The 27615-nt window shown below is 47.9% G+C and overlaps 1 protein-coding gene across 1 annotated transcript in view; it reads right to left on the minus strand.

Annotated features, from left to right (window-relative positions):
- The window catches only part of pappa2 (pappalysin 2), a 565518-nt gene extending 538476 nt beyond the window's left edge, over positions 1-27042 (minus strand). The window contains exon 1 of the mRNA XM_067990736.1: positions 26952-27042. Coding sequence (XP_067846837.1) covers positions 26952-27027 — 76 coding nt within the window. The 5' untranslated portion in view covers positions 27028-27042. The remainder of the gene's footprint in view (positions 1-26951) is intronic.
- Positions 27043-27615: the final 573 nt, after the last annotated feature.

Below are 27615 nucleotides of genomic sequence, written 5' to 3' on the forward strand. Positions count from 1 at the left end.
ACCAAGGCTGTAATGAGGTCTGGAGCCGAATGGTCCTGGCGGAACCCAAACTGAGCATCGGTGAGCAGGTTATTGGTGAGTAAGTGCCGCTTGATAGCACTGTCGACGACACCTTCCATCACTTTGCTGATGATTGAGAGTAGACTGATGGGGCGGTAATTGGCCGGATTGGATTTGGCCTGCTTTTTGTGGACAGGGCATACATGGGCAATTTTCCACATTGTCGGGTAGATGCCAGTGTTGTAGCTGTACTGGAACAGCTTGGCTAGAGGCGCAGCTCGTTCTGGAGCACAAGTCTTCAGCACTACAGCTGGGATGTTGTCGGGGCCCATAGCCTTTGCTGTATCCAGTGCACGCAGCCGTTTCTTGATATCACGTGGAGTGAATCGAATTGGCCGAAGACTGGCTTCCGTGATGGTGGGGATATCGGGAGGAGGCCGAGATGGATCATCCACTCGGCACTTCTGGCTGAAGATGGCTGCAAACGCTTCAGCCTTGTCTTTTGCACTCACGTGCTGGACTCCGCCGTCATTGAGGATGGGGATGTTTGCAGAGCCTCCTCCTCCCGTTAGTTGTTTAATTGTCCACCACCATTCACGACTGGATGTGGCAGGACTGCAGAGCTTTGATCTGATCCGTTGGTTGTGGAATCGCTTAGCTCTGTCTATAGCATGTTGCTTCCGCTGTTTGGCATGCATGTAGTCCTGAGTTGTAGCTTCACCACATTGGCACCTCATTTTTAGGTACGCCTGGTGCTTGCTCCTGGCATGCTCTTCTGCACTCCTCATTGAACCAGGGTTGATCCCCTGGCTTGTTGGTAATGGTAGAGTAAAAAATATGCCGGGCCATGAGGTTACAGATTGTGCTGGAATACAATTCTGCTGCTGCTGATGGCCCACAGCGCCTCATGGATGCCCAGTTTTGAGTTGCTAGATCTGTTCTGAATCTATCCCATTTAGCACGGTGGTAGTGCCACACAACACGTTGGATGGTGTCTTCAGTGCGAAGACGGGACTTCGTCTCCACAAGGACTGTGCGGTGGTCACTCCTACCAATACTCTCGTGGACAGATGCATTTGCGACAGGTAGATTGGTGAGGATGAGGGCAAGTAAGTTTTTCCCTGGTGTTGGTTCGCTCACCACCTGCCGCAGGCTCAGTCTGGCAGCTATGTCCTTCAGGACTCGGCCAGCTCGGTCAGTAGTGGTGCTACCGAGCCACTCTTTGTGATGGACATTGAAGTCCCCCACCCAGAGTACATTTTGTGCCCTTGCTACCCTCAGTGCTTCCTCCAAGTGGTGCTCAACATGGAGGAGGACTGATTCATCAGATGAGGGAGGACGGTAGGTGGTAATCAGCAGGAGGTTTCCTTGCCCATGTTTGACCTGATGCCATGAGATTTCATGGGGTCCAGAGTCAATGCTGAGGACTCCCAGGGCCACTCCCTCCTGACTGTATATCACTGTACCGCCACCTCTGGTGGGTCTGTCCTGCCGGTGGGACAGTACATACCCAGGGATGGTGATGGAAGAGTCTGGGACGTTGGCTGAAAGTTATGATTCTGAGAGTATGGCTATGTCAGGCTGTTGCTTGACTCGTCTGTGGGACAGCTCTCCCAGATGTTAGTGAGGAGGACCTTGCAGGGTCGACTGGGCTTGGTTTGCCGTTGTCGTTGGTTTTCGTAGCGAGATTTTACAACGGAGTGGCTTGCTAGGCCATTTCAGAGGGCAATTAAGAATCAACCACATTGCTGTGGGTCTGGAGTCACATGTAGGCCAGATCGGGTAAGGACGGCAGGTTTCCTTCCCTAAAGGACATTAGTGAACCAGATGGGTTTTTACGACAATCCGGTCGTTTCATGGCCATCATTACTGATACTAGTATTTTAATTCCAGATTTTATTTAATTAATTGAATTTAATTAATTAATTGAATTTAAATTCACCAGCTGCCGTGACTCTGGATTTTAGTCTAGGCCTCTGGATTACTAGTCCAGTAACATAAACACAATGCTACCGTCCCCTTGCTCTCAGCAGTGCCCAGGAGCTCAATCTTCAATTCCTGGAGATTCCAGGACAATCCTGGAGGGTTGGCAACCTCTACATGGATCTCTTAAGGAGGGGGAGTTGGATGATGCAGTGCATTACAACATTGTCCTTCTGACTCTGGGGCCTGTGTTCGAAGCTAGCCCAGACTGATAAGGTGAAACCACCTCTGTCTCCTGGCTACAAGCATCCTACATGAAACAGTCCCAGAACATAAAACTGCCCTTACTTTGGCAACAAGTGGAATGCTCATTCGGAGTGGTTGCAATGATGGTTGGTGTGGGCAATGGAAAATGTCACATTATTTCAATAAGGGGCTGTTCTTTTGAGTTTGGGGTGAAGGTAAATATTGGAATGGAGAAAAGAGAGTTTCATTCTGCATCTAAACCATGCTATGCCTGACCCTGAAATGCCTGATGCAGATACTGGGTGCCTAAAATGGGAAAGTGCTCCATTCTCACCAAACTTAACATCTTTCACTTGGATAGGTATAAAATCATCAAAACAAAGACTCTATTGATGAAGTACGTTCTGGATTCACCCGTTGCCCTGACATGAGCAATACTGGAGTGCAAGTTAGTGATTTAATTCATATATAAATATATTTGCCCATACAGGCACCAGGGATAAAACTTGGTCTCATTTACCAAAAGAGATATGAGGCACTGAATTACCAACCTTTCAAACACCGAATATATCCCAACAGGAAAGGAGGAAGTGGAAAAGGGGAAAAAAGAGAGAGAGAGAGAGAATGAAAAAGAGAGAGATTGGATGTATGTAGAAAGAGACTGAATGAGTTATTGGTGTAGATCCTACTCATGAGCTTACTGTTGAGCACAAGTGTGGGATAAAATAGATGAGCTTATGCAGAGCTACAGCTCAAATGGACCTTGGCAGCCCTCTGGTACCTTAACCAACTGCCCAGTCGTCATGGCAACAAGTTCCAACAGGCTATTCCACTGAGGGGAAGGACAGGAAACACACCCAAACCTGTTGTTGTCCTCACCCTATGGTCCAATAGGAGTTACTGCATATCAACCGGGGGCAGGAAGTCCAGCTGATTTTTACTCTCCTGCCCAAAGGCACTGAAGCAACAATCCTATAACTGCCCCCAGCTGGTATCAGTTGACCCAGCTCTTACATTTCGGGAGTTTTTACACTAAATGTTTTCTTGGGTTCAACCTCCCTGGCCACCCCTGTAAGCAGCTCCACAATCTGCAGTATGCCTTTTCTAACGATAGTGAGATTTAGGGTATCTGACAGAGAACTCTTACTGGGATGGACCACAGGAGAGTCTCCTCCCTTCATCAGTCGGACTGAATATGCACCCTTATTAGACCGAGACTCAGGCTCTGAACCAACAAGTGATCTTATTTAAGTAAGACAGTAAACGGTATAATACAACGAAACGTACATTACTTCATCCTCCTCGATACATAAAATAATAAAGACTCCACTTTCACTCTCTCTCTAAACATACACTTTAAAATATAGACTCACGTCTTACCCTATGGAACAAGCTACTGTTTGAAAATTAAATCAGCTCTTTCTGTTGGTTGGCTCAAAACGTTAAAACACAGACAGCCCTTAGCCTGCTGGCTTCAAGACTCAAATTGACCGTAGACCAATAGGGTGAGATGGAGGAGGGTGGGAGGAGGAGGCACAGGTGGAGCATAAACACCAGCATAGACCAGTCAGGCCGAATGGCCTTTTTCTGTGCTGTAAATTCTATGGAATTCCATGCAGACTGCCCCATTGTACCCAGTAGGAAACCTTTATCCACTAAGCTATCCAACAAAGAGAACTACAGCCACTCAATGTTCCCTGATCAAGCACGGCTGTCAATCAAACCCACCATTCCAAGCTGACGCCCGATGCTTTGATCTGTGTCACACTTGCATCTCTCCTGATTACATTAGATCAGTTATCCGTCAGTATTGGATGGATAGCCAAATTGTGACAATGGAAAAGAAGTTTGTGATGAAATTGAAGGCCCCAGGTTGACTAAACTATTAACACTTTCGACAAGCCATTGGGTTTGTCCCAGAAACCTGCGCCTTATGCCAGCCTTCTCCAGCCAACTCGCCTGGTCTGAGCTGTTGGCTTTTCAGTTGACAAATACTTTGTGTGACCTTGGGTGTTAACCCCTTACATGCTGCTTCTGGCAACACAAAATGCAAGTTAAAAACTCATCACAGACAAAAACATCCATTTTTGTCAGACTAGCCCTGATCAGTGTTTGGCCCATTGGAGCTTCCGTATCCATTAGTCCAATAGGGATTGCTGTATGTGAAGTGATTTCCACCACTGTCCACTGGGTTGAACAGTCCCTTAAACAAGCTTTAAATTTGGAAATGATGAACAGCTTGAACCCAAACAACCAAGTGTTTAAGTAACCAAACTCATTTCTATTTCTATCTCATTGGAATTCTGGCACTCTAAATATTACCAGAAGAACAATAAATTTCAACTGTCCGCATTCAACCTCAACACTAACCAGAGGTAACAGAGAAACCCTTTTTCAGCTCTTTTCCACTGCCAACTTTAATCTATATTTATTATATTCACAGTGCCAGGCAGTCAAGGGAGATAGATATTTATGCTGGCACAGAGACAAATTATTACAATAGACTTTTTCTGGAGTGCTGACTCAGGGACTGAGTGGAGGAGGAAATTAGCTCCTGCACTTTACACAAATGGGATAGAGTTGAACAACAAAAAAAAAATGTATCCAGCAGTCCGGGGCCAACAAGTGGAGTGATGACTTAATCAGCAAAGCGTGCCATGGCGCAGTGGGTAGCACTCTCGCGTCTGAGTCAGAAGGTTGTGGGTTTGACTCCTACTCCAGGGATTTGAGCACAAAATCTAGGCTGACACTCCAGTCCAGTACTGAGGGAGAGCTGCACTGTCGGAGGTACCGTCTTTCGGAGGAGACCGAGGCCCAGTCTGCCCTCTAAAGTGGACGGAAAGGACCCCATTGGACTATTAAAAGAAGAGCATGGGAGTTCTCCCTGGTGTCCAGGCCAATATTTATCTCTCAACCAATATCACTAAAACAAAAATATTATCTGGTCATTATCTCATTGCTGTTTGTGGGAGCTTGCTGTGGGCCAATTGGCTGCCGCATGCCCCACATTACAACAGTGACTACACTTCGAAAGTATTTCATTGGCTGTAAAACGCTGGAACATCCTGAGGTCAGACACACTGGGCGGGTTTGCTGAGGGGGGCTGTTTCGGGTTTTACCACTACTGACAGACTGAGATGGACAGCATTTTGCAGAGCCCAACGCCTCACAAAGAAGAATACAAGACAGATGGTGCAGCACAACTTCATTTCTCTTTTCATTCATTTATTTCTTCCCTCCTTCCTATCCTGAAGGCAACAAGCCTTTGCTGGAATACAAGTCCATGGGAGCCTGGAACCCTCCAGTATCTCACTGAAGTGGTCATTCTTCATGTTCATGTCTGCAAAGGGAGGGTTGGTAGTCTATTCAACCACACAAGGCATCACAGCTGATCCCAATGCTATCACCACACAACATCCCCATCGCAGCCAAGCCCAATTCTGGGCTCCCTAATCTACACGCACACTTCCACACACTTTACAGCAGAGGCCACTGCTCCCCCATGCCTCAAAGAACACCGAAGCTAATTTATAGCCAACCTCCCTCCCCCCCGCAAACCACAGCACCAGTTCAGCTAACTGAGCGCAGACCAGGGGATCGAACCCACGACCTTCCTATAGTTGTTTAGCACAGCACGCGATGCACTTACCCACTGAGCCACTCTGCAGCCACACCATTAATGAGCTCTTACTCCTCTATCACAGCCTCAGTCGATCAGTCACTGGCCTGTACTGTACCTCAGTTGCATTCGTCTGGACAAGCCGTCTGCGTGTCTGATTACACAATTCCCAAAGCCGAGCTGCAGTCAAATATCACAACAGAGGTGGGCAGATGAAACACTACGAAGACACACCAGAGACCACCTTAAAATTGTGCAATATTATCCCCGACTCCTGGGAAGTCACAGCCACTGACCGACCGCGATGGCATCACATCCGCCGGATCTGTTTAAATTAACGTGAGGCTGCGAGATCCGGCTGCCTGGTGCACGGCGGGTAAGGCAGCTCACCTATCCGCCTCATTTAGCTCTCGATGCGATACGTGCAGACGTATGTGTGTGTCCAGAATCTGGCTCTTCTCCCCATCAACACATTCAAAGCAGCCCGAGGCTCATCCATCAACTCGACGGGAGACTCCATCATCGCCTCCGATATAAAAGTAAGGCTACTTTCTACGTGCTAGTGGATTTAATTCAAGTCTGTTCTCCTTTGCTAAATGCCTTTATTTTCACAAGAATGGTTTGAGTAAACTTTCAGTGCAGCAGGGGGAAACCTGTCAGCCGGTGAATTATGGTCCTGGAGGCCATCTTCTGTCAAGGCCCACGCTTCCGATCGCAAGGCCTCGGCGAAATTCAGAGGCATATTTTACATTGCAGTAAAAACATTTGCTCCTCTGGTACATGCGCTGATGTGACAAACGGCTGGTCTGCAGAAATAATTATCCCCTTCTGTCCAGGTGGATGAATGCAGGCAAAGTTATGTCATGCTTGTTTTTGAGCAGTTCGGCCTGGAACCCAGTCAAGGGTTTCAGTGATCAGCCTTTTCAAGCTGGTGCCAAGGTATCCAAGAATAAATTCCCTCCCCAAAGTCATCTGTCAGTGAACTTGGTGAAAAAAAAAACAACAATCTTCACGAGCTTTTCTGTGGAAGAAGGTTTGCATATTTGGAGATCGGAGGAGAAAGTGGAATTTGATATTTTACAGCGACAACATGTGTGTATATATATATATATATATACACACACACACATACATGCATATATGTATAGTTTGTGTTCCAGCCAATAAACCGGTTCCTCAGGAGCAATACTTGACATTTTGAGGGCTAAGTTTCTTCCCTTCCTCTGGATCCAAATTATATCCGAGGTTTCTTACGCCTTTGGAAACATCCGTATTCAGGTAGGGACACATATATTGTGTGTGTCTTGGCCGCATCTGGTAGTGTTAGAGGGGGGCTAGAGAGCGGCTGATTTCCTTGTTATTTTGGGAAACAGGCGCCCATCTCCCACTCCCCCCACACAGACCCAGACAACAGGCGCCCATCTCCCACTCCCCCCACACAGACCCAGACAACAGGCGCCCATCTCCCACTCCCCCCGCACGGACCCAGACAACAGGCGCCCATCTCCCACTCCCCCCACACGGACCCAGACAACAGGCGCCCATCTCCCACTCCCCCCTCACGGACCCAGACAACAGGCGCCCATCTCCCACTCCCCCCACACGGACCCAGACAACAGGCGCCCATCTCCCACTCCCCCCACACGGACCCAGACAACAGGCGCCCATCTCCCACTCCCCCCACACGGACCCAGACAACAGGCGCCCATCTCCCACTCCCCCCACACAGACCCAGACAACAGGCGCCCATCTCCCACTCCCCCCACACGGACCCAGACAACAGGCACCCATCTCCCACTCCCCCCGCACGGACCCAGACAACAGGCGCCCATCTCCCACTCCCCCCGCACTCCCTACCCCAGACAACAGGCGCCCATCTCCCACTCCCCCCGCACTCCCTACCCCAGACAACAGGCGCCCATCTCCCACTCCCCCCGCACAGACCCAGACAACAGGCGCCCATCTCCCACTCCCCCCACACGGACTCAGACAACAGGCGCCCATCTCCCACTCCCCCCACACAGACCCAGACAACAGGTGCCTATCTCCCACTCCACCCGCACTCCCTACCCCAGACAACAGGCGCCCATCTCCCACTCCCCCCGCACTCCCTACCCCAGACAACAGGCGCCCATCTCCCACTCCCCCCGCACTCCCTACCCCAGACAACAGGCGCCGATCTCCCACTCCCCCCGCACAGACCCAGACAACAGGCGCCCATCTCCCACTCCCCCCGCACTCCCTACCCCAGACAACAGGCGCCCATCTCCCACTCCCCCCGCACTCCCTACCCCAGACAACAGGCGCCAATCTCCCACTCCCCCCACACAGACCCAGACAACAGGCGCCCATCTCCCACTCCCCCCGCACTCCCTACCCCAGACAACAGGCGCCCATCTCCCACTCCCCCCACACAGACCCAGACAACAGGCGCCCATCTCCCACTCCCCCCACACAGACCCAGACAACAGGCGCCCATCTCCCACTCCCCCCGCACTCCCTACCCCAGACAACAGGTGCCTATCTCCCACTCCCCCCACACAGACCCAGACAACAGGCGCCCATCTCCCACTCCCCCCACACAGACCCAGACAACAGGCGCCCATCTCCCACTCCCCCCGCACTCCCTACCCCAGACAACAGGTGCCTATCTCCCACTCCCCCCACACGGACCCAGACAACAGGCGCCCATCTCCCACTCCCCCCGCACTCCCTACCCCAGACAACAGGTGCCTATCTCCCACTCCCCCCACACGGACCCAGACAACAGGCGCCCATCTCCCACTCCCCCCGCACAGACCCAGACAACAGGTGCCTATCTCCCACTCCCCCCGCACTCCCTACCCCAGACAACAGGTGCCTATCTCCCACTCCCCCCGCACACCATATCCCACAAGGACCCAGATGCAACCAGTCCACAAGCCCGCCACAGGGCAGGTTGGAGGGAGGTCTGCAGCTCACAGGGAGGAAATCCTGGAGTGTGTCAGTCCTCGGCTCACATCGGACGTGCTGCAGCTTTCCACACACCCTGCAATCGTCTCACTGGTTTATCTCCAGTTTCTGAGCCACAAAGAAATCCGTGGCCATGACGAGGCCCCGTGGGAGCTACTCATTATTGGTTGGGCTCTACTTTCTTCTGCTGGCCCGGAGCGGTTATTGCGATTGGTCGAGCTGACCACAATGACAGCTCCCCCTCTCCGTAGAGTGTTGCTGCTGTTTCCATAGTGCGTGGTGATCTCAACCGTGTTACACACCATTTTAGTAGATAACCAATAAATAGTAACCAAGGAAGTAAAGCACACACAACGATCAAAAAACACTGGCACACTCTGATTTTTGTATCACCATTATACCAACAAATGTACAAAAAGGTTAAAGTTCACACGAACACACAGTGCGAATATGAGTATCGAGATCACATGACTAATGACGGCATCTACATAGAAACATAGAAAAATAGAAAATAGGAGCAAGAGTAGGCCATTCGGCCCTTCAGGCCTGCACAGCCATTCAAAATGATCATGGCTGATCGTCTAACTCAATACCCTGTTCCCGCTTTTTCCCCATATCCCTTGATCCCTTTAGCATTAAGAAATATATCTGTCTCCTTCTTCAATACATCTAATGACTTGGCCTCCACTGCCTTCTGTGATAGAGAATTCCACAGGTTCACCACCCTCTGAGTGAAGAAATTTCTCCTCATCTCGGTTCTAAATGGCATACCCCGTATCCTGAGACTGTGACCCCTGGTTCTGGACTCCCCAGCCATCGGGAACATCCTCCCTGCATCTAGTCTGTCTAGTCCTGTTAGAATTTTACATGTTTCGATGAGATCACCTCTCATTCTTCTAAACTCTAGTGAATATAGGCCTCGTCGACCCAATCTCTCCTCATACGTCAGTCCTGTCATCCCAGGAATCAGTCTGGTAAACCTTTGTTGCATTCCCTCCATGGCAAGGACACCCTTCCTCAGATAAGGAGACCAAAACTGCACACAATACTCCAGATGTAGTCTCACCAAGGCCCTGTACAACTGCAGTAAGACATCCCTGTTCCTGTACTCAAATCCTCTTGCAATGAAGGCCAACATACCATTCGCCTTCCTAACTGCTTGCTGCACCTGAATGCTCACTTTCAGCGACTGGTGTACAAGGACACTCAGGTCTCGTTGCACCCACCCTTTTCCCAATCTATCACCATTTAGATAATAATCTGCCTTTCTGTTTTTACAACCAAAGTGGATAACTTCACATTTATCCACATTATATTGCATCTGCCATGTTCTTGCCCACTCACCCAACTTGTCTAAATCACATTGGAGCCTCTTTGCATCCTCCTCACAGCTCACATTCCACCCCTATTACTCATTTATTTATTTACTAATCAAAAATGCAATAAGCCACATCTGGATTCCCAATTAACCACATGTGGCTAGTGGCTAACATGTTGGACAGCACTGATGTAGATCCACTTTACAACAGTTACCTCTGGATGTCAATGAGCAGCAGGAAAGAGGGAAAGAGAAAGCTTGCATTTATATGGCACCTTTCACAACCTCTGGATGTTCCAAAGAGCTTCACAGCCAAAGAAGTATTTTTGAAGTGTAGACATTCTAGTAGGAAAAGCCTGGCTCATCTTTCTCCTCCCTCTGCCAGAGCCTGGACCACCATCCCATCTGAGATCAGCTAATTCAGCACAGGCCAGGAGTTGAGCTGGCCTGTGCCAGTCTATATGGCTCAGTACCACACTACCTGATATATCTACCAACTGAACCACCGGGCAATTCCCTACAATCCCAGTAAAGTAGGGCTCATTTCGTTGTTGCTTGCTGAAACAAAATTAAATCACCTTCACCTCTCCAGCCCTCCTAGTCATCGTCTCCCCCATCCGTGGCTTTTGACTGCCTTGGTGCCAATTATTCCAATGGCTAGTTGTATATTTACCACAAGGCACTCCATATCTTCCTGGTTTATTAACATTACCGCTTCATCTCCTGTGTGCCCTTTAAAAAAAAAATTTGCAATGCAGCTAAGAGCACAGAGCAGGAACTGAACCTATCACTTTCCTGGTCTTTATGGCTCAGCTCCTTATTGGTTTAACCAGGTGAGCCATCTAAAAAGCCAAATAAGCAACTTCAGGGTCAGTGTTTTTAAAAATCATGCTTACATTTTGAAGGGGCAATCTGAATGGTTTGGAGTTCATTTAGGGCTACAGTACAGTCGGGATCAGTACCAGGGAGGCTTCCAGAATAAACAATGGATGCAGAGTATCTGCCTGAAGCATATCTTCTTGATCCATCTGAAAATAGACACACACACACACTCAAAAGTGTTGCAGTGTAAGAATGCGTAGGCACAGGCTGGCAGAGCTGGTTCAGTCAGCCAAGTGACTAAGAGGGTCAGTTCTGAACTAGGCAATTCACTGTTGATGTAACATTCAGTCAAATAGAAGAGTATTGATGCAGTTTGAGTCACATGGTAATGTGCATTTTGACCGTTTTTCCCCTCTCTCCTGCATCCAGTTAGCAGTCCTACACTCTGTATTTATGTACTCAGGTGCAGTGATACACCTCAGGTTCAGATGTGACAAGTATCACTTTTCAGGATCTATTTTGACACCATTCGCACTTTACCCAAAAGACGTGCCTGAACTCCAAACACCATCACTGAGCTCTGGAAACAACAGGAATCGTCTCTGGAGCAAGCACTTTCTGGGAATCCTACCTTTCCATTGCTGGTTACTGTGCTCAGAATTTCACGTTAAATATTACTAATTTATTGTTTGCAATCCAGTAAAAGATATTCCAGTAAAAGATTCTTTCCTCTTTTTCATATTAACACCTAGTGAGCAGAATCTAAGGAGGGAGAACAAAGTCCAGGCAAGATCAGAAAGGAGCCTCATTCAGACCACATGATTGTTCCTCTTTCCAAAGTTTATCACCTCAAGAAACAAAGACTTGCATTGATATAGCACCTTTCACGACCTCGGGATGTCCCAAAGCACTTTACAGCCAATTAAATATTTTCGAAGTGTAGTCACTGTTGTAATGTAGGAAACGCGGCAGCCAATTTGCGCACAGCAAGATCCCACAAACAACAATCTGATAATGACCTGATCATCTGTTTTACTGATGCCGGTTGGGGGATAAACATTGGCCATGACACCAGGGAGAACTCCCCGGCTCTTCTTCGAAATAGTGCCATGGGATATTTTACGTGCACCTGAGAGGACAGACAGGGCCTCGGTTTAACGGCTCATCCTAATGCAAATCTTCCTTTCTTTTGAAGGTGCAGCCACTGTGAGAACACAATGCACGTAAGCCCACACCCTATTACCCAGTCACACTTCAGCACTCCACGTATTACAGGGACTTTTAAAAAGGAGTTCAGAGCAGTTTCACCTCTTCCTAATGAGCATCGATCCGTCGTACAAATTCAGCACTAGTTGCTGCGAAATTGACAATCTCACTCATAGAATCATACTGTGGAGATGCCGGTGATGGACTGGGGTTGACAATTGTAAACAATTTTACAACACCAAGTTATAGTCCAGCAATTTTGCTGGACTATAACTTGGTGTTGTAAAATTGTTTACAATAGAATCATACAGCACAGAAGGAGTCCAATTGGCCCATCGAGCCTGTGCTCATCGGGCCTCGAGACAGCAGTCGGGTAATTGATGTGGAAAATAGAAATATTACACTGGTGCCGCAGGGGGCGCTGTCCTGGCGATGCCGACTGCCATTACATATAGCCCAGGCACACCGTATCATCTTCAAAACAAAACAAATACTGATATGGTGCAGCAATCCTGTATGCTTAATATAACAATCTTATATGTAGTCACTCCATATGGTGATACTGTGCAGGTGAATAATTATAATCTTTATCTAGCTATGCTGTGTTTCATGATATTCTATGATGTATGGTGCTAAGGTGTATGTCACACGAATACTGAATATGGTATAGGGCGACATATATGGTATACAGTGATACAGTAAGTGTATAGTTGTACCTTGTGGTATAGAGTGGCACTCAAAACATTATACTCCTATATGGCCATAATGATATGGTTTAATGGTACTATGGCACATATAATAAACAGTGATACTGTACATTATATACAGGACCATGGCTGCAATACAAACAGTACTGGATACAGCTGACACTGATGAGGTGCAGGGTAGCTAGTGATCCTGGTAGGGCTGCATTTGTTCTTTATAAGATGTATATGGTGATTCCATATCTAGCATTTGCCCCATATACTTCACAGTGCCTACATACCCTTCCCAGCGACTGTTATCTGTCACTAAACTTTCATTCATTCCTTTCTTTATCCAGAGTTACTTGCTATCCACGAGATCGTTTCCCTGGCCTGCAGCTTCATTCAACTGGGCACCTCAATCATCTCTTAATGCTCCGCCACAACTGGCCAACAGGAAGACACTCACAGGTGAGCTCAACAGATAGATTTGTTTCCCCTCCCCCACCCCGCCCCCCAATCACTGACCCCTCCTCCCCCAATCACTGACCCCTCCTCCCCCAATCACTGACCCCTCCTCCCCCAATCACTGACCCCTCCTCCCCCAATCACTGACCCCTCCTCCCCCAATCACTGACCCCTCCTCCCCCAATCACTGACCCCTCCTCCCCCAATCACTGACCCCTCCTCCCCCAATCACTGACCCCTCCTCCCCCAATCACTGACCCCTCCTCCCCCAATCACTGACCCCTCCTCCCCCAATCACTGACCCCTCCTCCCCCAATCACTGACCCCTCCTCCCCCAATCACTGACCCCTCCTCCCCCAATCACTGACCCCTCCTCCCCCAATCACTGACCCCTCCTCCCCCAATCACTGACCCCTCCTCCCCCAATCACTGACCCCTCCTCCCCCAATCACTGACCCCTCCTCCCCCAATCACTGACCCCTCCTCCCCCAATCACTGACCCCTCCTCCCCCAATCACTGACCCCTCCTCCCCCAATCACTGACCCCTCCTCCCCCAATCACTGACCCCTCCTCCCCCAATCACTGACCCCTCCTCCCCCAATCACTGACCCCTCCTCCCCCAATCACTGACCCCTCCTCCCCCAATCACTGACCCCTCCTCCCCCAATCACTGACCCCTCCTCCCCCAATCACTGACCCCTCCTCCCCCAATCACTGACCCCTCCTCCCCCAATCACTGACCCCTCCTCCCCCAATCACTGACCCCTCCTCCCCCAATCACTGACCCCTCCTCCCCCAATCACTGACCCCTCCTCCCCCAATCACTGACCCCTCCTCCCCCAATCACTGACCCCTCCTCCCCCAATCACTGACCCCTCCTCCCCCAATCACTGACCCCTCCTCCCCCAATCACTGACCCCTCCTCCCCCAATCACTGACCCCTCCTCCCCCAATCACTGACCCCTCCTCCCCCAATCACTGACCCCTCCTCCCCCAATCACTGACCCCTCCTCCCCCAATCACTGACCCCTCCTCCCCCAATCACTGACCCCTCCTCCCCCAATCACTGACCCCTCCTCCCCCAATCACTGACCCCTCCTCCCCCAATCACTGACCCCTCCTCCCCCAATCACTGACCCCTCCTCCCCCAATCACTGACCCCTCCTCCCCCAATCACTGACCCCTCCTCCCCCAATCACTGACCCCTCCTCCCCCAATCACTGACCCCTCCTCCCCCAATCACTGACCCCTCCTCCCCCAATCACTGACCCCTCCTCCCCCAATCACTGACCCCTCCTCCCCCAATCACTGACCCCTCCTCCCCCAATCACTGACCCCTCCTCCCCCAATCACTGACCCCTCCTCCCCCAATCACTGACCCCTCCTCCCCCAATCACTGACCCCTCCTCCCCCAATCACTGACCCCTCCTCCCCCAATCACTGACCCCTCCTCCCCCAATCACTGACCCCTCCTCCCCCAATCACTGACCCCTCCAGCCAACCATGATGCTGCACCTCTCTGTCCACTTGAGCACTGCTCCATCTAGTGGCCCAAGTGGGAAGTCACAGTCCTAATTCTCCAATGAGTGCAATTCAAACCCTGTGTCTGCTCACCTGGAGCCCTGGGTACATTCCCCACTTTGAACAAGAGATAGAAATGTACAGCATCCGCATTGTCCAGTCGTTAGGAGTAGATACAATTTTCTGTCAAAAAAGATAATCAGGGCAATTTGTGGCAGATCAATCCTCCTGCCCACCTCCCATCTTATCCCAGTCATGGGATGGTGTAGAACTTTTCTTATCGAGAGAGTGTTTTTAATAGTGACTGTAACCATCACCAGTTAATGCTTGTTTCCACTAGTTAAAGGCAAGAGATCAGAATGACAAAATAAAGACTGAATCAAGGTTTGCAAAAATACTTGATCAATCTTACATAGAATGTACAGCACAGAAACAGGCCATTCGGCCCAACAGGTCCATGCCGGTGTTTATGCTCCACATGAGCCTCCTCCCATCCCTCTTCATCTCACCCTATCAGTATATCCTTCTATTTCTTTCTCCCTCATGTGTTTATCTAGCTTCCCCTTAAATGCATCTATGCTATTTGCCTAAACTATTCCTTGGGTGGAGGATTGGTTATCTAACAGGAAGCAGAGAGTTGGGATAAATGGTTCATTCTCGGACTGGCAATCAGTAGCCAGTGGTGTTCCGCAGGGGTCGGTGCTGGGTCCCCAACTCTTTACAATCTATATTAACGATTTGGAGGAGGGGACCGAGTGTAACATATCAAAGTTTGCAGATGATACAAAGATGGGAGGGAAAGTAGAGAGTGAGGAGGACATAAAAAACCTACAAGGGGATATAGACAGGCTGGGTGAGTGGGTGGAGATTTGGCAGATGCAATACAATATTGGAAAACGTGAGGTTATGCACTTTGGCAGGAAAAATCAGAGAGCAAGTTATTATCTTAATGGCGAGAAACTGGAAAGTACTGCAGTACAAAGGGATCTGGGGGTCCTAGTGCAAGAAAATCAAAAAGTTAGTAAGCAGGTGCAGCAGGTGATCAAGAAGGCCAACGGAATGTTGGCTTTTATTGCTAGGGGGATAGAATATAAAAACAGGGAGGTATTGCTGCAGTTATATAAGGTATTGGTGAGACCGCACCTGGAATACTGCATACAGTTTTGGTCTCCATACTTAAGAAAAAGACATGCATGCTCTCGAGGCAGTACAAAGAAGGTTCACTCGGTTAATCCCGGGGATGAGGGGGTGGACATATGAGGAGAGGTTGAGTAGATTGGGACTCTACTCATTGGAGTTCAGAAGAATGAGAGGCGATCTTATTGAAACATACAAGATTGTGAAGGGGCTTGATCGGGTGGATGCGGTAAGGATGTTCCCAAGGATGGGTGAAACTAGAACTAGGGGGCATAATCTTAGAGTAAGGGGCTGCTCTTTCAAAACTGAGATGAGGAGAAACTTCTTCACTCAGAGTGTCGTAGGTCTGTGGAATTTGCTGCCCCAGGAAGCTGTGGAAGCTACATCATTAAATAAATTTAAAACAGAAATAGACAGTTTCCTAGAAGTAAAGGGAATTAGGGGCTACGGGGAGCGGGCAGGAAATTGGACATGAATTTAAATTTGAGGTTAGGATCTGATCAGCCATGATCTTATTGAATGGCGGAGCAGACTCGAGGGGCCGATTGGCCTACTCCTGCTCCTATTTCTTATGTTCTTATGTTCTTGTGGTAGTGAGTTCCACATTCTAACCACTCTTTCGGTAAAGAAGTTTCTCCTGAATTCCCTGTTGGATTTATTAGTGACTATCTTATATTTTTGGCCCCTAGTTCTGGTCTCCCCCGCAATTGGAAACATCTTCTCTACGTCCACCCTATCAAACCCTTTCATTATCTTAAAGCCCTCTATCAGGTCACCCCTCAGTCTTCTCTTTTCTAGAGAAAAGAGTCCCAGCTTGCCCAATCTTTCCTGATAGGTGTAACCTCTCAGTTCTAGAATCATCCTTTTAACCCCTTCTCCAGTGCCTCTATATCCTTTTTATAAAATGGAGACCAGAACTGTGCACAATACTCCAAGTGTGGTCTAACCAAGGTTCTATACAACTTCAACATAACATCTCTGCTTTTCAATTCTATCCCTCTAGAAATGAACCCTAGTGCTTGATTTGCCTTTTTTATGTCTTATTAACCTTTGTCGCTACTTTTAGTGATTTGTGTATCTGTACCCCCAGATCCCTCTGCTGCTCGTCTACCCAATTAGACCCTTATTATCTAAACAGTATGTGGCCTCCTTATTCTTACTACCAAAATGTAATACCTCACATTTATCTATATTGAAATTCATTTGCCAATTACACGCCTATTCTGCGAGTTTATTAAATGTCTTCCTGTATTTTGTCACAGTCCTCCACAGTATTAATTATACCCCATTAATTTGGTGTCGTCCACAAATTTTGAAATTGTACTTCCGATTCCCGAGTCCAAATCGTTTATGTAAATGGTGAACAACAGTGATCCCAGCACCGATCCCTGTGGGACACCACTTCCCACCATTAGCAAGATGCTAATTAACAAAATCCATCAGCTTTGTCTGCCTGCCGTCTGATAGTCGAGCTGCCGTCCAGTCGGACGGTCTGCCCGACTTCACTGTCCACGCATGGCCGTGTGTAGGAGGGCTGAGGAGTGAACTAAGGCCCCATGTTATAAACCAAGGGCTTTAGTGCAGAAAGGGTCTGTGGTCCTCAAAAAGTTGATCCATTAAAAAGGGGCCTCCCCGTCCCCCCAGTCACCGCTGAGCCTACTGATCTCAGCAGGGACAGGGTGTGACCTGACAATAGGCCTCTGTCTCTGGGCCAGAGGGACGAAGACAGAAGCGGTGAGGGAAAAAAAAATCAGTGAGGTGCCCGTTCCCGATCACTGTGCGGTGAAGCCTGCTGGGCAAGTGTGGTTCTCGGCTGAGTAAAGGATCGGGCTGGCCTGTGATGCCCTCCACAGTGGAATGCCTGCCGTCATTCACTGTCTGGGCTCCGAATGAAGAATGGCCAGTTGGACAAGATACAAAATACAAAACAAATTCAAACATACAGAAGGATAAAATGAAATAGAATAGTTAGAGCTTCTACAAGCATGTAAAAAGGAAGAGAGTAGCAAAAGTAAACGTTGGCCCCTTAGAGGCTGAGACAAGAGAAATTATAATGGGGAATAAGGAAATGGCAGATGCGTTAAACAAATATTTTGTATCTGTCTTCAGAGTAGAAGACACAAAAAGCATACCAGAAATAGTGGGGAACCAAGGGTCTAATGAGAGTGAGGAACTTAAAACAATTAATATCACTAGAAAAAAAGTACTGGACAAACTAATGGGACTAAAAGCCGACAAATCCCCTGGACCTGATGGCCTACATCAAGGGTTCTAAAACAGGTGGCTGCAGAGATAGTGGATGCATTGGTTATGATCTTCCAAAATTCTTTAAATTCTGGAATGGTCCCCATGGATTGGATGGTAGCAAATGTGACCCCGCGATTCAAGAAGAGAGGGAGAGAGAAAACAGAGAACTACAGGCCAGTTAGTCTGATGTCAGTCTTCAAGAAAATGCTGGAATCCATTATTAAGGAAGTGGTAACAGGGCACTTAGAAAATCATAATATAATTAGGCAGAGTCAACATAGTTTTATGAAAGGGAAATCATGTTTGACAAATTCATTAGAGTTTTTTGAGGATGTAACTAGCAGGGTCGATAAAGGGGAACCAATGGATGTAGTATATTTGTATTTACAAATGGCATTCGATAAGGTGCCACATAAACGGTTGTTACACAAGATAAGGGCTCATGGGGTTGGGAGTAATATATTAGCATGGATTGAGGATTGGTTAATGGACAGAAAACAGAGAGTAGGAATAAACAGGTAATTTTCAGGTTGACAGGCTGTAACTAGTGGGGTGCCGCAAGGATCAGTGCTTGGGCCTCAGCTATTTACAATCTATATTAATGACTTGGATGAAGGGACTGAGTGTAATGTATCCAAGTTTGCTGACGATACAAAGCTAGGTGGGTAAGTAAGCTGTGAGGAGGACACAAAGAGTCTGCAAAGGGATATAGACAGGTTAATTGAGTGGGCAAGAAGGTGGCAGATGGAGTATAATGTGGGGAAATGTGAAGTTATTCACTTTGGTATGATGAATAGAAAAACAGAATATTTTTTTAAATGGTGAGAAACTATTAAATGTTGGTGTTCAGAGAAACTTGGGTGTCCTTGTACAAGAAACACAAAAAATTACAGGTACAGCAGGCAATTAGGAAAGCAAATAGTATGTTGGCCTTTATTGCAAGGGGGTTGGAGTACAAGAGTAAGGAAGTCTTACTACAGTTGTACAGGGTTTTAGTGAGACTTCACCTGGAGTACTGCATACAGTTTTGGTCTCCTTATCTAAGGAAGGATATACTTGCCTTGGAGGCAGTGCAACAAAGGTTTACTAGATTAATTCCTGGGATGAGAGAGTTGTCCTATGAAGAGACGTTGAGTAGAATGGGCCTGTACTCTCTGGAGATGTGGAGATGCCGGTGATGGACTGGGGTGGACAAATGTAAGGAGTCGTGCAACACCAGGTTATAGTCCAACATAGTCCTATAACCTGGTGTTGCACGACTCCTTGAGTTTAGAAGAATGAGAGGTGATCTAATTGAAACATATAAGATTCTGAGGGGGCTTGATCGGGCAAAGGCTGAGAGGTTGTTTCCCCTGGCTAGAGAGTCTAGAACTAGGGGGCATAGTCGCAGGATAAGGGATGGGCCATTCAAGACTGAGATGAGGAGGAATTTCTTCACGCTGAGGGTCGTGAATCTTTGGAATTCTCTATCCCAGAGGGCTGTGGATGCTGAGTCATTGAATATATTCAAGGCCGAGATAGATAGATTTTTGGAATCTAAGGGAATCAAGGGATATGGGGATCGGGCGGGAAAGTGGAGTTGAGGTCAAAGATCAGCCATGATCTGTTTGAATGGCGGAGCAGGCTCGAGGGGCCGTATGGCCTACTCCTGCTCCTATTTCTTACGTTCTTATGAAATGAAACAATTCTAAGGAAAGGGCTGTCTCAAGTAAAACTTTCCATTAATAGATATCACTGCGGATGTGAAGGCAACCCTCGATGCCTTTGACTGTGTCCTGTTTAGTTTACTACAATGCTCCTCCTATACATGTACTGCATTCTGAAAACAAGTGATGTGGCTCAGTGGGTAGCACTCTCGTTTTTGAGTTAGCAGGTTGTAGGTTCAAGTTCCACTCTAGAGGCTTGAGCACATAATCTCAGCTGACATTCCCAGTCTAGTACTGAGGAAGCACCGTCTTTCAGATGAGATGTTAAACCAAGGGCCTATCGGCCCTCTCAGGTGGATATAAAAGATCCCACAGCGCTGCTCTAAAAAAAGAGCAGGGGAGTGCTCTCCGGTGTCCTGGCCAATATTCATCCCTCAGCCAACATCACTAAAAACAGATTAACTTGTCATTATCACATTGCTGTCTGTGGGACCTTGCTGTTTTTGCAAATTGGCTGCTACATTACAACAGTGACTACACTTCAAACGTACTTTATTGGCTGTGAAGTGATTTGGGACGTCCTGAGGTCGTGAAAGGAGCAGTGTAAATGCAAGTTTCTTTCTTTTATCCATGTCAGCCAACTTTAAACAATAAAAGGTCAGCTGGCCAATGAATTTTAATAAAAGAATACGCACATCTCGTATATGTGTGAGCCTAGACATCAAGGATATTCACAACCAGCCCATAATACTGTCCTCATCCAACATCCACACTTGCCAGCAGGGATCACTGAGCAGCGTTCCAGGACACAGGCTGATTTCTCTTTCTCCAGCCTGATCAAGGGGGGGGTGTTGAGACCAGCTATAGAACCCAACTACTGTTGTGAGTGAGATCAGTGAACTCAGCACAAATGGGCAAATCAAACCCGGGGCCCTCCTGATCTGTGTTATCTACCTCGTGTCGAGCGTTTACCCACTGAGGAAATAGAGGAGCTCGAAGTGATAGGATCCCATCAGAAGCTTGGTCAATTAAACATTTCTAAACTGAGATTGATGGGTTTTTGTTAGGTAAGGGTATTAAGGGTTACGCAACCAAGGCAGGTAGATGGAGTTAAGATACAGATCAGCCATGATCTCATTGAATGGCGGAACAGGCTCGAGGGGCTGAATGGCCTACTCCTGTTCCTATGTTCCCAGAAACCTAACGCAGCCACTCAGCCTGGTGCAGGGCACAGTTACTACTCACTGTCCCTCACCGTGTGCTACGTCCACCCGACATTTCACAAAAGGGTTCAAAATAGACACGGTAATTCTCAGAAATATATTAAGAGTATGTTATATTACTCATCATTTATTTCTTATACTTGACATTTAAAAAATAAGCCTCCCCAAATCTGGTTTCCCACTGAGACTCCAGCAGATCACCATTTGATACACATTTCACACGGAGATGAGCAATAATGAATAATAAATTGCACACATTAGTAGAGGCTTTTAACCCCTGCAACACCTGCAGTTCCAGAGAACTCTGTACTGGCTGGACATCCGATTTAAAAAAAAACATTTCACTCACAGATTTTTAAGACTCAATAATCACTTAATCCGTGCCAGCTGTGGCTCAGTGGTAGCACTCTCACTTCTGTCAGATGGGTGTGTTTTCAATTCCCACACCAGAGATTACAGCACATTACCTAGTTTGACACTGCAGTGCTGTACTGAGGGAACGCTGCGCTGTTGGAGGTGCCGTCTTTCATTTGTGGTATTGAATCGAGGCCACATCTGCACTCGCAGGTGGATTTAAAAGACCCCCACGGCACTATTCGAAGAAGAGCAGTGGAGTTCTCCCCGGTGTCCTGGCCAATATTCATCCCTCAATCAACATCATTGAAATAGTCTAACTGGACATGTCTGTTTGTGGAACCTTGCTCTGCCCAAATTGGCTGCCGCATTTACCCACATAACAACGACGGCTCCATTTCAAAGTAATTCATTGGTTGTGAAGGGCTTTAGGACATATTGAGGAGGTGAAAGGTGCAAGTTCTATCTTAATCTTACAGTAATAATCTCCTGGAGTGTCAGTAGTGTCTTCATCACTGCAATAATATATAAACAGTTACAAAAACTCCTGAGCTGTTTCCCATTTCTCTTTCTTCCCTCTTCTACATTCTCTATTTTATCTTTTATTTTCTGCTACCCCCTTGTCTTGTAACCTCACCTATTTCCACTGCCTCTGCCAAATAGCTGGCCATCTTCAGAGCTGGGAACACGCCGGTTAAAACCGTTCTCTGATTGGCTAAAAACCGGCTTGGAATTCTGTTTACTTTTACCCAATAAAGGCACAGCTTTTACAAGATTGGCCTCAGGCAGAGGGCAAGTTTCAGCAGCCCTTTGACACCACATGACCAATCTCCGTGCCACGCCCGCGCGGCCAAGCTCCGCGCCACGCCCGCGCGGCCAAGCTCCGCGCCACGCCCGCGCGGCCAAGCTCCGCGCCTTCACAGTGTGTGTCACTGGGCGATTGGACCATATCCTTGGTGCACATCACTCATGAATCCAGAGCTCAATTGCAGTCTCCAGCTGCTGCCCCGGACTGGTAGTTAAACACAGGCCCAGGCAGGAAGATTCATCAAAATGAGTAATCGTGCCATTGGCGCTCAAGGGGTTAACAGCAGACTGAAGAGCATTTCAAAATTTAAAATTTTGCAACATTACATCAAATTTTCCAAAATGGTGTTACACATTTATTTTGGTTTCCCTTCTCTCTTGCTCCTATTTTAGGTATTTCCCCCCTCTTTAAGTTCCCATTGCCCTCTGATTCCCTCGTCCCCGTCTCTCTAATCACCACCTCCCTCTAACATGGCAGGTAGAGGTCAAGAACCCTGACATGAACCCACGACACGCTGACCCAACATTCTCGAACATCAGCACGCTGTTATTGCCTGGACCTCGAACGCCAAGACAAACCGAAGCTGAATGTCAAATACTTCCTTGATGATCGTCCGACAGGACTGTTCTTTCAGCACTGGGACACAAGCGAGCGTTGAAGCTCTCCTTCACTACTGAGCAGTGCTGGCACATCGCTCGTGTGATAATCTGCAATACCATTGGCAGGGTTGACCGAAATGTGCTCCTAACTGGAGCAGCGCCGTACAGGCACTGATGACGGAGGTTTTTAAAACTTCTACCCCGCTCCCCCTTCTCCATACAACAACAACAACTTGCATTTATACCCTGCCTTTAACATAGTAAAATGGCCCAAGGCGCTTCACAGGAGAGTAATCAGTCAAAAGTTGACACCGAGCCACAAAAGGAGATATTGGGACAGGTGACTAAAAGCTTGGTCAAAGATGTAGGTTTTCAGGAGCATCTATAATGGAGGAGAGAGAGGTGGAGGTGTTTAGGGAGGGAACTCCAGAGCGTAGGGCCTAGGCAGCTGACGACACGGCCACCAATGGTGGAACGAAGAAAGGCCAGATTTGGAGGAGCGCAGAGATCTCGAACAGAAATAATAATTAAAATGAGAGAACATAAAGGAACACTGAAATGTCATTAAGCCGATATGTGTGTGTTAGCTGATCTCAGCTGGGGCAGAAATCGCTGGGGATAATTGGCATGGACATTCCTGAGCGAGGATACTCAGGGTACCCACTCCAATTGTGATCCAGCGGCCCCTGCTAGAAAGAAGCAAAGCAGTCTCACCAAGATCGCTGTATACCGTGCACGCAGATAGATGTCAGGTGGTGAGCACAGGATTGGGCTCAACGAACCCAGTGCAGTACTGAACCATATAGAACAGGAAGGTCCCAACTTCAGTCCCTGTACTAAGTTAATTGATCTGAAGTAAAGCAGTGGTGTGGGAGCTGCAATTGTCCTCAGTGTACCTGTGATATACAAGCAGCATCTGGACAATGGGATCACAAGTATTAGATTATGGGCATTTAATGCATCTGTATGAATGCTTTACTAACACAGGCGTTTGTCTGATTATTTTAAACAGGTTAGCAGCAGCTCTGTTAAAATGGCAAAGAAATTTCATTTGTTTAGCATTAATATGATAATATTTGAAGAAACCCCATCTCAGGGCACAGGTGGAGCAGAAGATTGGGTTCAGTTGTGATGCCCATCATGGTCAAATACTCTACTGACCCTTATCCTCCAGGTTCACACCCAGGTCCTCACTCCAAGTATGGCCACCTGCATGAGCTACCAGAGAGCTCCTGATACCCAGCAGGTTCCGTTGCCTTCAGCAGTGCAGGGGAATCATGAAAAAGAAAGCAGTTTAACGTCTATAGCCAGGGATTCAACAGTGCTCCCAGGGCATGAGCACGTCAGACAAACAGTGCCATGCTTAAGAGTTAAGTTTAAAAATGAGAATGCTGCTATGTCTGTGTGTGTGTGTGTGTGTGTGTGTGTGTGTGTGTGTGTGTAAGAGCAAGCATGAAAGAGAGAGAGAGCAAGAGATAGCCGTAGACACGGGTGGTATGTAGTTATAACACACACATACTTAATCCAAACAACTGGTTCTAAGTCCCAAACTCATTTATTCCAATTGTTGAAAATCCTGACGCATGCATAAAATGTTCGCCAGTCAGTCAACTTCGAACAGTCAGCTCACTGGAGTCAATCTGGGGCCAAATTTCAAAGCACAACATTACTGAAGTGCAATCACTTTTGAGTAAAATATATGTCCTTGTTAAGAGTTTTCTGTTTTTATTCAGTTCAAATTACTGAATGAAAGACTCAATGGCTGCGCTCCAGAGATTTGAAAATTGGCCTCGATTCGTCCCATTTTTCCCCCAATATTTCCACCTCCTCTCACATCGGTGCTGACTCTGGCTGAGATACACTTACACAGGTGCCAGCAGACATCCGGAGTCTTACCCCAAGTGGCCAACCTACATTTGTGAGCCTAGGCAGCAAGTGCCAGCAAACTATTTTACCACAGCGTGCATCATTCAATGTCGAGCAGTGGTCACTGGATAGTGAACAGGAGGGAGAACCTGAATGGTTTTCCCTTTCCATAGAGCAGATATTGGGGCTATTTGTGATATTCAACTGCTGCTCTTCATGAAATGAATGAAGATTATGAAGTTTGGATCTTCCTAGTCAAGAGGAGACAATACCACAACGCACAGTGAATTCACGTACTAAACCCGTAGAGGGGTGAAAATTGCATTCAAGCATATGACCTGAGAAAACTAGATATACATTTATTAGAATTCACATTTATGCCTATATATGAGTGCAAATTCCATGCAAATACAGAGGTGTACACAGACACAAACACAAATGTGGTGCGAGGTTGAATGGAAGAGATGAAGGTCTAGTACAGGTGAAATGATGGCAGGGGAATGGCAAAGGTGTTGAACCCATTTGTGAGATTCTGTGGTGCTCGGGTAGACGTTTAATTATATATGGGTTAGGCAGGGCCGCTGGAAATGTTTGGGGTCCCCGAGGCAGGTTAATTCTAAAGGTTTGAGCAGCAAATGGAAATGATCAGCGGTCTCATGGTGCTGTTATACTACAGGTACTGATTTAAGTGCTGAGTTATACTGCCAGTTACGCACTGCTCTCTGGTCAGGAAAATCAAATCTTCCATGCGTTTACACTTACAAGCATAGAAAGGGTTCTGCTTAATGGGGCAAAGATGCCTGCAACACTTTACTTTAGCGAACAGCAGAAGAAAGAGTGAATACTTAATTTTTAAACATTGCAATGCTACAGGTGTGGGTGTTTGATAGAGGAGATGGAAATGCTACAGGTGTGGGTGTTTGATAGAGGAGATGGAAATGCTACAGGTGTGGGTGTATGTTTGGCAAAAGAAATGGAAACAGTACAGATGTGGATATACATTTGGTACAGGTCTGAGTGTACTTTTGGTAGAAGTGATGGAGATGGTACAGGTGTGGGTGTATGTTTGGTACAGGTGATGGTAATGTCACAGGTTGTGTGTTGATTATTGGTAGATGTGGTAGCAATATTATGGGTTTCAGTGTTTGTTTGGTGCAGATGATGGAAATGTTGCAGATGTCAATACTTGTTGATAGATGTGTTGGAGAGTCACAGGTGATGGTGAACATTTGGTAGAGGTGATAGAGATACTACACACATTGATGTATGTAATGAAGATGTTAAAGATTTGTTGAGTGTTTGATAAAGGTGATCAAACTGCTACAGGTAGCGGTGCTTGTTAGGCAGAGATGATGATGTTAATGATATTGGCATATATTTGGTAACGGTGATTGAGACTTTACAGGTCTCCATGTATGTTTGGTAGAGATAATGGATGATGGTATAGGCGTTGGTGCATGTTTGTTAGAGTTGGTGGATATGTTTACAGGTGTCAGCATGTGTTGGTAAAGGTGTTAGAGATGTTACAGAAGCTAATGTATATTTGGTAGAGATTAGAGATGTTACAGGTGTCAGTATGTTTGATAGTGATGATGGAGAAGTTACAGGTACAGGTATATCTTTGATATACATGATAAAGATGTTGGTGTACATTTGGTGCGGGTGATGTTCCTGGTGTACATTTGGTGCGGGTGATGTTCCTGGTGTACATTTGGTGCGGGTGATGTTCCTGGTGTACATTTGGTGGAGACTCATGATACAGGTGTACATTTGGTGGAGACTCATGATACAGGTGTACATTTGGTGGAGACTCATGATACAGGTGTACATTTGGTGGAGACTCATGATACAGGTGTATATTTGGTGGAGACTCATGTTACAGGTGTATATTTGGTGGAGACTCATGCTACAGGTGTATATTTGGTGGAGACTCATGCTACAGGTGTATATTTGGTGGAGACTCATGCTACAGGTGTATATTTGGTGGAGACTCATGCTACAGGTGTATATTTGGTGGAGACTCATGCTACAGGTGTATATTTGGTGGAGACTCATGCTACAGGTGTATATTTGGTGGAGACTCATGCTACAGGTGTATATTTGGTGGAGACTCATGCTACAGGTGTATATTTGGTGGAGACTCATGCTACAGGTGTATATTTGGTGGAGACTCATGCTACAGGTGTATATTTGGTGGAGACTCATGCTACAGGTGTATATTTGGTGGAGACTCATGCTACAGGTGTATATTTGGTGGAGACTCATGCTACAGGTGTATATGTCCAACGTTTGCCCATCCGCACTGCCCTTACCTGCGACGATGGCCGGGTTGCTCTGCCCTCCCTCCGGCTTCAGCCACATCTCGGCGGTGAAAGGTCCCCGTGGCATCCTCGCCTCCCGCCGCAGCTTCAGGCGCTCCTTCCCACCGGAGAGGTACAGCACCGTGCCGGCCCTGGGCTCGCACCCCGCCGGCCCGGAGACCCACCCGGCACCGGCGGGGGAGCACATGGACCTGCCGCCGGCACGCTCTCCTCCGGGGGCTGAGCCGCCTCCTCCGCCTCCGCCCGGGTAGCCTCTCCTCCCGCCGGCAGCCCCTCCGCCGCCGCCGCCGCTCTCTCCGCCCCGGTAAGCGCTGCTCCCCTCGGGGTGAGGGCTGCTCTTCTCCCCGCTCCTGCTGCCCGGGTGACCGTACTCTGCCGCCCAGGGGTACGGGCTCCAGGGAGCGCCGGGGTGGTGGTCGCCGCCGCCGCCGGGGTGGTCGTTCCGCCGCGGGTACAAGGCGAGCGGCTGCTGGGCTGAGGATGCCGAGCGCCGGCTTCTGCCTCTTGGCTCCGCCGGCCGGCAGTGCTGCTCTCCGGGGCTCCGGCTGGGCTCCGCCCGGGAGATGAGAGCTCGCTTGTAACGCCAGTGCGGATCAGCCCGGACCAGGCTGAGTGTCAGGAGGTCCAGAGAGGCACTGAGGACAAGCAGCAGTCT

Source organism: Heptranchias perlo, chromosome 9, assembly GCF_035084215.1.
Source record: "Heptranchias perlo isolate sHepPer1 chromosome 9, sHepPer1.hap1, whole genome shotgun sequence".
Lineage (NCBI taxonomy): Eukaryota > Metazoa > Chordata > Chondrichthyes > Hexanchiformes > Hexanchidae > Heptranchias > Heptranchias perlo.